General features: G+C 33.8%; 2 protein-coding genes across 2 annotated transcripts; both read right to left on the minus strand.

Moving 5' to 3' along the window:
• Positions 1-2,295: 2,295 nt before the first annotated feature.
• On the minus strand, positions 2,296-3,808 carry LOC131858908 (linamarin synthase 1-like). The gene is made up of 2 exons (XM_059212391.1): positions 3,256-3,808; positions 2,296-3,167 (listed from the first exon to the last, which is right to left on the minus strand). Exons 1-2 carry the CDS (start codon positions 3,806-3,808, stop codon positions 2,296-2,298), a joined length of 1,425 nt encoding a protein of 474 aa, XP_059068374.1.
• A 3,863-nt stretch (positions 3,809-7,671) lies between these two features.
• LOC131859076 (linamarin synthase 1-like) lies at positions 7,672-12,115 on the minus strand. Its single transcript, XM_059212601.1, has 3 exons — positions 11,435-12,115; positions 10,439-11,342; positions 7,672-7,769 (listed from the first exon to the last, which is right to left on the minus strand). The coding sequence occupies exons 1-3, from the start codon at positions 11,964-11,966 to the stop codon at positions 7,757-7,759; spliced, it is 1,449 nt and encodes a 482-aa protein (XP_059068584.1). The 5' UTR covers positions 11,967-12,115; the 3' UTR covers positions 7,672-7,756.
• Positions 12,116-13,425: the final 1,310 nt, after the last annotated feature.

Below are 13,425 nucleotides of genomic sequence, written 5' to 3' on the forward strand. Positions count from 1 at the left end.
TTTGGATGTTGATTGTATTTCTTCCCTAGGAACTATTTGATTAAATTTCTACGAGATATTTTGTTGCAAAGTTTCAACTTCCATGTTATGGACCTTATATTTTTCATAGGTTATTTCTTTTTCTTGGCTGTCTTTCTTATAGATGAGAGTAACTCCTTACATCTTTATTTTTTTCACTTTTTCATCCAACCACATCTTACTATTGCTAAAAATATCTTTTGCCGATGCCTAGTTAGGTTTTGGGACTGGGTCATTAAAACCTTTTGTATTTCATATGCACTAAGAAGTATTATGCCATCATCTAATACTTGATCTAACACCATGTGGGTTCGGATTTTTTTGAGGAGTAGACAAACAATTGAAGCCTGTTTTCCTTCATAATCATCAATATAATTAGTCTTGAAGTATTCTAGATGATGGATGCATCTTAAAATTGAAGAAACTTTGACTATGGAGGGGATTAAGCTTCTAGTTTTAAGGAACTAGATGCCTCATGATTATTTTTTGCTATCAAATTAAATTTGGAATCTTTTCTTAGAAAATAAGATCCCCTACTTTTTAGACCAACATATTTCAACAAGTGAAAATGGGGTAGGGTTAGAAATTGCCCAACCAACTTAGGGATATAATATGCCACTTGTGAATCATCTAAGTTTATAATCCCACCAAGAAGAGATGAATCCAACAAAAAAAAAATAAGAACTTAAACTTTAAGCTAAATTGCACAACAACATTCATGAGACCACTAGATTTAAAATATTCCAAATATATATATATATATATATATATATATATATATATTTTCCAAAAAAATCTCAACAACGCCAACTCTATTTTTTAGGAAGCTCCCCTTCATGGAACCCTAACCTTACTTATCCATCCTTCCAAAAGAATCAAAATTCAATTTGCTGGTATAGGTACACAAATTATGCAATTTTAATTTTGCATTATCCTTCATCTCTTGACTAGATCTTTATCTTGACCTTGTGGTATATTATTTAGATTCCTTCTAGGTCCTTAATTAAATATTTTTCACTACATCACTAATCTATCTTGTATATACCAAGACATTGAGCAGGTTTTTAGTTTCCTTTCAAGAGGGGAGTTAATTTTTCAGTTTTGAATTTAGCTTGTGTAGTTTCACAAGCTAATAGATCAATGTATTGCCAATTTCACCATTTTAAATAGTATAAGGTGAAGTTAATTTTCTCTTAATTATTTAATTAAATGTTCACAAGTTTTTGATACACAAAATGATTTCCCTACTAAACATGCATATACCTTTATATAACTTTAGATGAGAAAGATAATTAAAAATTCATTTGTCGATAATATTTGCTTTTGGATTGCACTATGTAAATTTTTCCATCATCAATGTTTCGGATCAAACAACATGATCCATCATCAAAATGAAAGCACATTTGTAACCATGATGATGGAACATGTTGTCTGATCCGAAGCGTTGATGATGAAAAACTTTACATAGTGCAATCCAGAAACAAATATTGTCAACATTATGGATTGTGGAAATCACATGACTTTGATTCATTTGCAATAAGAGTGAAAATTTTAAAAATAGTACAAAATAAAATGAAATATTATATAATAATAAAAATTATTTTACCAATATTTTTAGATCATTTTGAATATTTAAACTCTCTTCAGAATGTTATTAATAGTTTCACTTATCTAGAATATTACTTTATATTTTTGTTTTCTTAAAAAAAAAAAATTCAACATTTCAGATTTAAAATTTAAATATAATTAAATTCAATTATTATCAAATTAAAATTTAAAGAAAAAAAATATTTTATATCTATTCATTTTTCAAACTTATGATTTGCTCAACGTTCAGCCTTAAACTACACACACTAAGCAACATATTAAGCTTAGAGAATGTGAGTCAACTTTGAGTGTTTAACACATTTAAGTCTAGAAGTCAAAGCTTATTATGTGTGATTTAAGCTATGTTCTTGTAGTACCCAATACAATTCCCATAAAAAATATAATAGAAAAATCAATAACAATAACACTACTATATATGAAAATAAGATTAAACGTTTTATCTATTCATATATGTATATAAGAAATGAGTCTTTCAAATTATTTCCACCTCTAAAATCCTTAACACTTCTATACATGAAAATAAGATTTAGACGTTTTATCTATTCATATATGTCTATAAGAAATGCGTCTTTCAAGTTATTTCTACCACTAAAATCGTCATGTCGATGTAATTCATTCATCCATAACTTAGTGATTCATTTATTTCATCATGGCCTCGACAAATAGTTTCTAGTTGGTGGAAGACAATCCCCCTTCTTTCACTGTATTCCTTGCTATGCTATTCCATTTTTTCATTTCTTCTCTGATTGCCCTGCCTTCTTCTGTAGCAACTAATCTCTCAATCGCTCTCCTAAATTCCTCTTTCTCTATTAACCCATCATTATTGAGTTTCAAAGGCAGCCCCACTTTCCAGACATGTACAACATATGTGCTGTTGATGAATTGATCGCCGAAATGAGGCCAGCATAGCATCGGAACTCCCATGGTGATGCTCTCCTGTACAGAATTCCATCCACAGTGGGTCACAAAACAAGCTATGGAAGGATGCGACAACACCCTTAACTGTGGAGCCCAAGATACTATGCAACCTCTATCGTCAACCCGATCCAGGAATCCCGCAGGCAGACCGCCAGTGGTCCCATTCATTACATCCGAGTGCACAACCCACAGAAATGGTCTCTGTGTTTCTTCCAGCCCCAAAGCAAGCTCTTCCACTTGCTGGTTATTCAAAATTCCATGACTTCCAAAAGACACATAGATGACAGATTGCTCACACTGTTTTTCTAACCACTCCAAACATTCCATGTTATCTTCCCAAATGCTTGCCGTGGTCGATATCTTTCTGTCGCCGTTCAGAAACTCGGGGAAAATTAAGGGACCTATGGGAAACACGCCCATTTCTCTGGACAAATCATCAGCTACACCACCTTCTAGCTCGTAAATCGTGTTGAACAGGATCCATTCGATCTTAGCCACTTCTTTTGCCATGCGAATCCCGTGCCTAAACAAGTATTCACCTCCGGAAAACCATGGCAGATGAGCAGACTGCAGTGGCGGCATAGATGGAAGATACTTTTGAACCATATCGTCCTCTGGAATGCCTTCAACAACATCAGTTTTAGATCGTATTAGACCACGTGACTAAAAGCTGTATAGTCAAATTAAAGAAAAAACTACAATTTATTTTACCATCGGAAGGAAGAATCCCAAGTGAGACAAGCTTGGGACTGAAGTAGCGGATGGCGAAGGTGGAAACAAGAGATGTATGAAAAGCCGCCAGCGATATATGATGGAGTTCAGCCACTTTCTGCAGACCAAAGCACATCCAGACATCTACTATAATGCAAGTAAGTTTCTGCTCTTCATCATTGTCGTTTATGTCTTGAACAACTTTGTCAATTACAGAAGGCGCGAACCAATTTTCAACATCCCCGAAAAATTTTACGGCGGCATGTTTTGCGTTCTCCCCGCGGCGTACCTTGGGCGGCAGTCCTCCAGGAACAGAAATCATTCTGATCTTATCGCCGTTATTTTGCATGTCTTTGTCCTTGTTGGCCTTAATTATTCTCTGATGATTGACGTCGGTGTTGAGGAAGGTGATGAAAAATCCATCAGAGACGAGCTTCCAAGCAAGTTGCATCATGGGATTTATGTGACCCTGTGCAGGAAATGGAATGAGAAGGGCATGGGGCATCTTTGTTTTACAGTTACCGGAACTCGTCTTTTCCAAACAAGCAGACATTCTTACAAATCTTGATCTACAGCCCTTTATATTAAGTTGCTCAAGAATCATATAAAAATAATTAGTAATTAATAATAATATTAATCAACTTTTCTCCAGTCAAAATATTACTTTCTGAACATTCAACCATGTGGGCGACAAATTTCGTTGTATGGATTGACCACAAACGTTGTAGAGTCCAATACGCATTACCTACAATTCTTGTCTGTCGATGACTGAATTCTTCGATGCAAGTGGGATTGATTGCTAGACACGTTACCAAAAGTCGTCTTGGTCTAGGTCATCAAAATTTTATAATAAAGAATACGTTTGCTTGGCCCCAAAGTTTTTAGATCAGAAGTTTGCTTGGCTCCCAAGTTTTTAGATTAAGTTCAATAATGGCCCGCGCAATCTAAGTTTGCTTGGCCCCCAAGTTTTTTAAGCCAAAGCACATTATGTATAAATTCAATCTCATCTGCTTTGTCTCGCACTTTCCCAACGCGGTGTTTTTTCTGTGTCGTGAGTTGGCTATTAATTAATTTATGCTGTCGGAGTCACCGGGTGGTCTTGCCTAGTAGTAAAATAAAATATAGTGGAAAAGTAGCATAACCAAGCATAGAGCAATAATAATGTAATTAATGTGACCCAACCTTTGAACATAATTATTTCGAAGGGATGAAAGTTCTTGTAAAACAATATTTTCTATCGACAAGTCATTATAGTGTTGAATCTATTGTTGCCTTTTCAAATTTAGGAGTCGTACACTTTGCCAATTTTGATTTTGTGTTATCATCTATGCTTTTCAATTAGATATTACTAGCACTTGCATCAAAAGAAGGTGTAATGGTTATGTCGATGGTAAAATATACTTTCAATACTATATTGGAGGGTACAAATCACTTAATATAAAAATTTCATTTATTAATGATAATTATTTATAATATAAATAAATTGATTACACTAAGATGACTTTATCATTCATTAGAGTTGAATAGGAAGAAACAAAATGTAGAGTAGCTCATTGAAATGAAAAGTGGTATTTTATGTCTACATGATAGGTGGGTTAACACAAGATTGACCACTGGATGTCTCTTCATTTGCAACTATAATATTCAGTTACATGCAATCATATACAAAACCTCATCTTCATTTATGTCAACTATCTCCTATCATATTTAAATATGAGTTGTTCCTCTCTTAATATTGTGTTCAAAAACCCTCATAATTGTATAAAAAATGCAATTAAATTTTTTTACATATTTTCTATAAATGCTTTTTAAAACAAAAAATATCACATATTATTATTAATAATTAAAATAATAATAATGTTACATGTTGCAAGGTTCTTTATAATCCACTTGCTAATTATGATACCACAGTCATGGGAATGATTCTAAAGTCCCTTGCAAAATCTAGAATATGCTACATTAAAGAAAGACTATATAGAAGGATGTAAGTGCTATGTTCACAATTTAAGGAGTGGCTCATAAAAATGGATACTTAATACCTAAAAGACTTCCACTTTCACAACTTTTTATTCAAGAAAATACACATAACCATCCCATTTTATAAGATTTAATACATCAATACAATTGTGCATAAAACCTGGTAATGATAGTCCAAAATATACTTCAACAAGCAAATAAAAGGCTGATTATAATGAGTCAACATATAACAAAATGGAGTTCGTGTATATTAAATAATATTTTAGAGAAATATATATTGAAAGATAAAGGGGTCCTAATTCTCACAATTTGATAATTCCATCAAAAAAAAATGTTATCACGAAAAACCTAAAATTCTAATGCAAGACTTAGAATCCAAAATGATGCAACAAAAGCTAAACCGTCTAAGGCACAAATAGCATATAACAAATACAAAATATATAGCTCTTCTAATATACATAGACAACAACCATTTTATGAAGGCTGCACAAAAGTAAGGCAATTTAAACCACACCAAAAATGGAAGGGCTCTATGCAACATCCTATCCTTAATAGATGGATAACTTATCATATACTGACACCAATAACATTCAATTTTAAAAGGAATGGTGAATTAGCTAGTTCATCCAACTACTACAACACATAAAATAAAATCATAGATTGGGTTTGGAAAAAGAGTTTGTAAACTGTTTAACAATTAGAAGGCATGGAGATATTTTTAATTTTGAAATTTATTCTATGGTTTTAAATATTTTGGTGAAAAGGCTTCAAAAACTTTCAAGCAAATGCAATTCGCAAGTGTAAAGTCAAATTCTACAACCTTTGCCAACACCTTCCCCGCTTATATCAAAATGGGAGCTTTGAAAATAGGGTATAGACCAAAGCATAGACAAAACATGACAATATTCTTGAAAAAATGTGGTATCATGGCTTGCAATGATTGTAGGATATGCACGAAAGGGATTTGTTGAAAAAGTTTTAGAAACTTTCAAGAAAATGCAATTGGCAATTGTAAAGCCAAATTCAACAATATTTTCCAACATCCTCGCTACCTATGATAAAACAGGGTATGGACATCCATTGAATCATAACAAAGTTGGATTTTTTTCAAATATTATGGTTGGAAATGCTCTTGTAGATATGTATGCAAAATGTGGAAGCACAAACAAGACACGTGAACTGTATGACAGAATGCCACAAATATATTTTTTCTCGCGCAATGTGATGATCACAAGATTTGCAAAAAATAGATGTGATGAAAAGACTTTATCAAAATTTCAAACAATTTTTTTTTTTCCAAACTACCCCTAAATACACTTCAACAATTCTTATTGTGCCTTAAAAAATATAAAGCTTTTTTAGAAGAAACCTTATTCCAAAAACTATAAGATTAGACAGAGACAAAAGAATGGTAGATCACACATAGAAGAGAAAATCATATCTTATATAAAACCAAACCAAACCTTGTGACTGCAAAAACTTAAAACACTATGCATCTTTGAACAATAATATTCCTAGTAGAATAGATTGGCAAATAAAAAAAAAAGATTTGGTGTATGAAACACATCTTCCTACCATATAGAAATTACCTCCAATTGCAATCACATGGCTAATAATAATTTTTTTAATCTATTTTTTTGAAAATGATAGTCAATAATTTTTTTTTTTTTGATTTTTGGAAAACAGTAAAATATACATTATATAATATATCAGAAAGTACAAATCAAGGAATGTGAAAATTGAATTTAGTAAAATTGAGTTTGTGGGTAGGTAGGATGTAATTTAGGATTCAAATGTTACAGTTCATAACAAAATTGTGTTTGCTGGTTTGATTTTTCTCAAGTATATAATTTGCAATATTCTATATGTTTGGTTGGGATCTATTTTGTAGACCAACATAGTTCTATGTTTTGCAATGTTGCGTATGTTGATTTGTCACTAATAGTTTTATGGAGATAGGCCAATTTTATCCCCCTATTGATCCAGTTGAATTATACAGCACCATATTTATTAGAACTCCCCTTGTATGATTGAAGACGTGATTACTTGGACTCGATGCATTGTAGGTCATTGGAATCTATTTTGTTTGAGTATAAAGCATATATGAAATTATTCTTTGGGATTCATCTATGATTCATTTGCAATAATCTTGCTCAATCCTTGTTGCTAGAAGGGTTTAATTATTACAACATCAAAATTGTGTCATTGTAGCAATGTTGGATATCATGCCTATTGACATGTTGAACATTGATTTTTGGTTGAGTATAGAATTGGTATCCAATATTAATATATCCTATATATAACCAATAATAGAACCTTATTTTTTTCAAAGAGTCCAAACTTATTAAATACTTTTTTCATATCTTGTTTGATTAAAATATATTCATACAAGAGAAAAAAATTGTGAAATCTAAACAACACTTTCTAAAAAATTGAACATGTAAAATAGAATAAATTTAAATTTAAGATTTAGATATAATTTATATACACCATTTATTTCATGCGATTGAAGCATTTACAACCCTCATCCACCAAACCTGCATGAAATACAAGCAAAAGTTACAAGATCAGTATATGTTCGAGGCTGCTACATTAATACAAAGAGCTTGAAAGCATCCTTATAATAACCAATTTGTGTGAATATCCTGCAATCATAGCATTCCATGGGATCACATTTGTTTGAGACATTTTTTCGAACAGTCCACATTCCTTATGTATACTTATACACTTAGCATACATGTCTACAAGGGCACTTACAACTACAACATTTGATGAAATTCTATTTTGTATTATGCTTTGATGAATTTTCATGCCCTGTTTAAAAGCTCCCATTTTGGCATGGCTCGGAGGATGTTGAAAATGGTTGTGGAGTCTGACTTTACGCCTGCCAACTGCATTTGGTTAAAAGTTTCTAAGGCCTTTTCAACAGACCCATTCTATGCATAGCCTGCAACCATTGCCAGTCTATGAAACCGAATCTTTTTGAAGCATTTGGTCAAACAATTCACATGCCTTCTATGTTTCCGCATTTTGCATACATGTCTACTAGGACACTTGCAACTACAACATCCGAGTAAAATCAGCTTTCATTTATGCTTTGATGAATGTCTATACCCTATTCTAAAGCTCCCATTTTGGGACAGGATGGGAGCACAGTGGCAAAAGTTGAAGAACCTGGCTGATCCTGGCTTTACACCTGCCAATTGCATTTGCTTACGAGATTCTAAGGCATTTCCAAAGAATCCATTTTATGTATATCCTGAAAACATCGCATTCCATGAAACCACAAACCACAACTTTTGAGGCATTTTGTCAAATAGTTCAAGCGCCTTTTGTATGCTTCCACATTTTGTGTTCATGTTTACCAGGGCATTTGCAACGATGACATCTGACAGAATTCCACATTGTATTATGGTTTTAGGATGTCCATACCTAGTTCTGAAGCACCCATTTTTGCACAGGGTGGAAGGATATTGGAAAAAGTTGGGGAGACTGGTTTTACAGCTACCAATTGCATTCACTCAAAAATTTCTAAGGCATTTTCAACACGTTCATTTTGTGCGTATCCTGCGATCATCGCATGATGCATCCCATGAGGCAATATCTCTTTCAGGCATTTTATCAAACAATGCACGTGCCTTGTGTATGCATCCACATTTCGCATGCATTTCTATCAGGGTATTTACAACTAATGTCATTTGACTGAAATCAGATTGGATGAAGGCAAATATCTTGGTGGAGAATGCTAAGATTTGATATGATCCCTGATGATGGCTCTAAATTTTATTGCTACCGCACAACTAAGTAGATCTGAGAAAATTTACATCGGAAGCTGCCACATAATATAATAGCCCATGAAACCAGCTACGGTGATGTCATTTTAATGTACCTGCCATTCTACATTTCATTGCAATTTTCGAGGAAACACCTAGAATGACACACCATTTCTTTGAGGCATTTTGTCAAACAACTCACGTGCCTTGTCTATGCTTCCACATTTTGCATACGTATCTACCAGCGCATTTACAGCTACAACATGTGACAGAAAATATCATATCCGTTATGCTTTCATTGATGTCCATAACCTCTTCTAGAGCTATTAATTTGGCGCAAGTTAAGTGAGCAGAATGGCAGAATGGCAGAATAACAGAAAATATGTAGAAACTAAATTACCAGGAGCATTGTCTTTGAAGATATGGGCTCTTGGAGTTTCCAACCAACCTACTTACCCGATGGCTGATTAATCGATGGCAAAACTGAAAGGCAAGGTGTGCGACAGTGAATCCTTCGCAGTACAGGGAGCCATTTATCAATATTATTCAAGCCAGGCATATTAATTATTTTTTATCGGCAATTTCCGGCAACGACAAAGTGTCTCAGGCGTGAGACTCCTGAAATCTGGTGGGAGTTCTCCACAATAAAATAACCTATCAACTAATTAAAGATAGTCTTAAAAATAAAACTTCCACTAGGCCTTCAACAAAAACCCATCAAAAAGGTCAGTTCAGATAAAAGTAAGGTGTGCGAGAAAGTGATTTTGGTATGAGCGGCCTTGAATTCATAGAAATGTACAAGGTAAAGTAAATTTCCAAGGTTTCAATTAGTAGAAAGTATTGTACTATAATTGAATCTTTGCATCTCGTATCCATGAAATATTTGATTAAATTGAACATAACAGGCATAATAACAACATTTTTTTTGCAATATTCTATTGTAAGAATTTTGAAATAGCTTCAAAAGAATTTGATTTGGAAAATATTTACAATTCTACAAATTTTTGTACTCTATAACATCATGATGATGGATCACGAAGTGTGATCTAAAACATTGATGTTAAAAAATACACAAAATCAAAGCCAAAAGAAACAAAAAGATACATTAATGGATTGTGAAAATTTAATAAAAATAATTCTTGTAGTATATGAATGTTTAATGCTTTCATTGGTGCCCAGTCTAAAAAATTCATGCTTCATAGACATGATTTTTGTGTATTAATGATGGAGTCTTACAAAAAAAGTTAATACAAAGGAAATATAAAAATATCTCTTATTATGATGGTATAAAAATAAATAATAACTTATCTATTGTCTTCCTTAACCAAACATAATTTCCATAAAGTTTAATACATTAAAAAAAATATAATAATAAAAAACAAGCAATAAAATGGACTATTCTTATCTGGAGAGTCCAAAATGATTGGACTTACTTTATCATGGCATTGACAAACAGCTTATAGTTTGTGGAAGACGACCCCGCTTCTTTCACTGCATTCTTCGCCGTGCTACTCCATTTTTCCATTTCTCCTCTGATTGCCCTGCCTTCTTCCGTAGCAACTAATCTCTCAATTACTTTTCTAATCTCCTCTTTCTCCACTAACCCATCATTATTGGCTTCCAAACGCAGCCCCACCTTCCACACATCTACAACATATGTGCTGTTCAGAAACTGATCGGCGAAGTAAGGCCAGCAGAGTATCGGAACTCCCATGGTGATGCTCTCTTGTACAGAGTTCCATCCACAGTGGCTCACAAAACAAGCTATGGAAGGATGAGACAATACCCTTAACTGTGGAGCCCAAGAAACTATAAAACCTCTGTCTCTAACCCGATCCAAGAACCCCGCAGGCAGAACGGTACTGACCTCATTCATTCCATCCAAACGCACAACCCACAGAAATGGTCTCTGGGTACCCTCCAACCCCAGAGCAATCTCTTCTACTTGCCGGTTATTCCAAATAGCCATACTCCCAAAAGCCACATAGATCACAGATTGCTTATCCTGTTTTTCTAACCACTCCAAGCATTCCATGTCATCTTCCCAAAAGCTTGGGGTCGCCATGGTCGATATCTCTCTGTCGTCGTCCAGAAACTCGGGAGAAATCAATGGACCAATGGGATAAACACCCACTTCTTTGGACAAATCATCAGCTACACCAGGTGCTAGCTCGTAAAACGTGTTGAACAGGATCCATTCGATCTTAGCCGATTCTTTTCCCATTCGAATCCCATGACGAAACATGTACTCACCCCCGAATAACCATGGGAGATGAGCAGAGTGCAGCGGCGGCATAGAGGGAAGATACTTTTGAATCGTATCCTCCTTTGGAATACCTTCAACAATAACAATTACAGATCGCGATCTTAGACCAAGCCAAAAGCTGTATCATCAAATTATATAAAAGAAACCATAAAATTTATTTTACCATCGGAAGGAAGAAGCCCTAGGGAGACGAGCTTGGGACAGAAGAAGCGGATGGCGAAGGTGGAAACAAGAGACGTATGCAAAGCAGCAAGCGAAATATGATGGAGTTCGGCCACTTTGTGCAGACCAAAGCACGTCCAGACATCTGCTATTATGCAAGTGATTTTCTGCTCTTCATCTTTCTCGTTTATTTCCCGAATGAGTTTGTCAATTACAGAAGGCCCAAGAGTATTTTCAACATCTGCAAAAAAAACTGAGGCACCATGGTCTTGATTCTCCGCGCGTACTACCTCTGTCGTCAGTCCTCCAGGAACAGAAATCATCCTGATCCTTTCGCTGTTATGATGCATGTCTTTGTTCTTCTTGGCTTTAATCATTCTCTCATGACTGGCTTCGGTGTTAAGGAAAGTGATGAGGAATCCATCAGAGATGAGCTTCCAAGCGAGGTGCATCATGGGGTTTATGTGACCCTGTGCAGGAATAGGAATGAGAAGGGCGTGAGGCATCTTAGATTTGCAGTTACTGGAACTCATCTTTTCCAAACGGAGAAGATATTCTTACCAAATATTGGCATACAGTCCCGCTTTCAAACATTAAATTGTTCGGCAATCAAACATTTAATGATAATTTTATACTGTTAATTGTTCAAAAGACAAAGATTTAATGCTAATTTTAGACCATTGATCTAATAGTCAATGACAATTTGAAATGAGTTCATCAATTATAAACAATAGTTGCTTTTCTACCATTCACATGGGCGGCCAATTTAGCAGGCCCGTATTGTCGTTACGCGTGGGATAGATTGGTCTGCGCCTTGGGCGCTGTCATTTTCGAAGCATCTTTACTAATCTCATTTTCGAAGACGATACATATTGTGTTTTTTGCACCCACATAACAATGCGGTTCCAGTATTTTAGGCGAAGAAATAAAAATGAAATAAAAAGTGTGGGGAGCTTGAGAGGACATATGCTTCTAATTTACATGTCTAATCTAAGATTTCAAATCTTTTTATTATAAATAAAAGGAGTAAGTTAACAACTTGTTATTAAATGTGATAAGCCTAAGGAGAAAGGCTTTAAAAGTAAAAATTCAATCATTGGATTTACATGACACAAGCAAAGATATCTTGGGATAGAAATAAAGATATGTTGTATATAAGACAAGATCTATATTGTTTTTTGCACGCCAAGAAATAAGATGAAATAAGAAGTGTGGGGAGCTTGAAAGGGACATATGCTTCTAATTTACATGGCAAATCTAAGATCTCAAATCTTTTTATTATAAATAAAGAGAGTAAGTTGAAATAAGAAGTGTGGGGAGCTTGAAAGGGACATATGCTTCTAATTTACATGGCAAATCTAAGATCTCAAATCTTTTTATTATAAATAAAGAGAGTAAGTTAACAACTTGTTATTAATGTGATAAGCCTAAGGAGAAAGGCTTTGCTTTAAAAGTAAAAATTCAATCATTGGATTTACATGACATAAGCGAAGATATCTTGGGATGGAAATAAATGATTCTTTTATTGTGGTCAAGGAGTTTATAAATAGGTAGAATCCTAAGGTAGAGGTTATTTTTCTAAATGTTGTTTCATGTGAGGCAGAAATTGTTACATAATGCGAAACTATCTGTATAGTTTTCACTTGGAAGTGATGTTAATTATTCTTTTTGTATACATATATATCCATGTACATACATACATATATAATACATATATACCATGTTCTTTTTAATGTGTATCTTTCTAATTTTTTTCTTATGTATTACTATTATATGGGTATTTGATTCTATATTCTTCGTTATATTTATTTTACATTTCTTTTCATTTTTCATAGTTTCTATTACTAATTTCACTAATTTCTCTTTTGTGATTCTATGTATTTATCTCATTCCATTCCTAATCCTAGCTTTATCTCTTTCAATTGTTTTCCCTTTTTTGTCTATGTAGCTAATAGTTAAATTAAAAATGTTATCCTCACAATCTTTTTTTGT

This window comes from Cryptomeria japonica, chromosome 10 (genome assembly GCF_030272615.1).
Source record: "Cryptomeria japonica chromosome 10, Sugi_1.0, whole genome shotgun sequence".
Classification (NCBI taxonomy): Eukaryota; Viridiplantae; Streptophyta; class Pinopsida; order Cupressales; family Cupressaceae; genus Cryptomeria; species Cryptomeria japonica.

Bases quoted from the DNA above. Each gene is read 5' to 3' on its own strand.
- LOC131858908 (XM_059212391.1), bottom strand. From the start codon at position 3,808: ATGTCTGCTTGTTTGGAAAAGACGAGTTCCGGTAACTGTAAAACAAAG. The intron at 3,168-3,255 runs GTAAAATAAATT...ATGTTGTTGAAG, and splicing joins TGGGATTCTTCCTTCCGATG to GCATTCCAGAGGACGATATG.
- LOC131859076 (XM_059212601.1), bottom strand. From the start codon at position 11,966: ATGAGTTCCAGTAACTGCAAATCTAAGATGCCTCACGCCCTTCTCATT. The intron at 11,343-11,434 runs GTAAAATAAATT...TTATTGTTGAAG, and splicing joins AGGGCTTCTTCCTTCCGATG to GTATTCCAAAGGAGGATACG.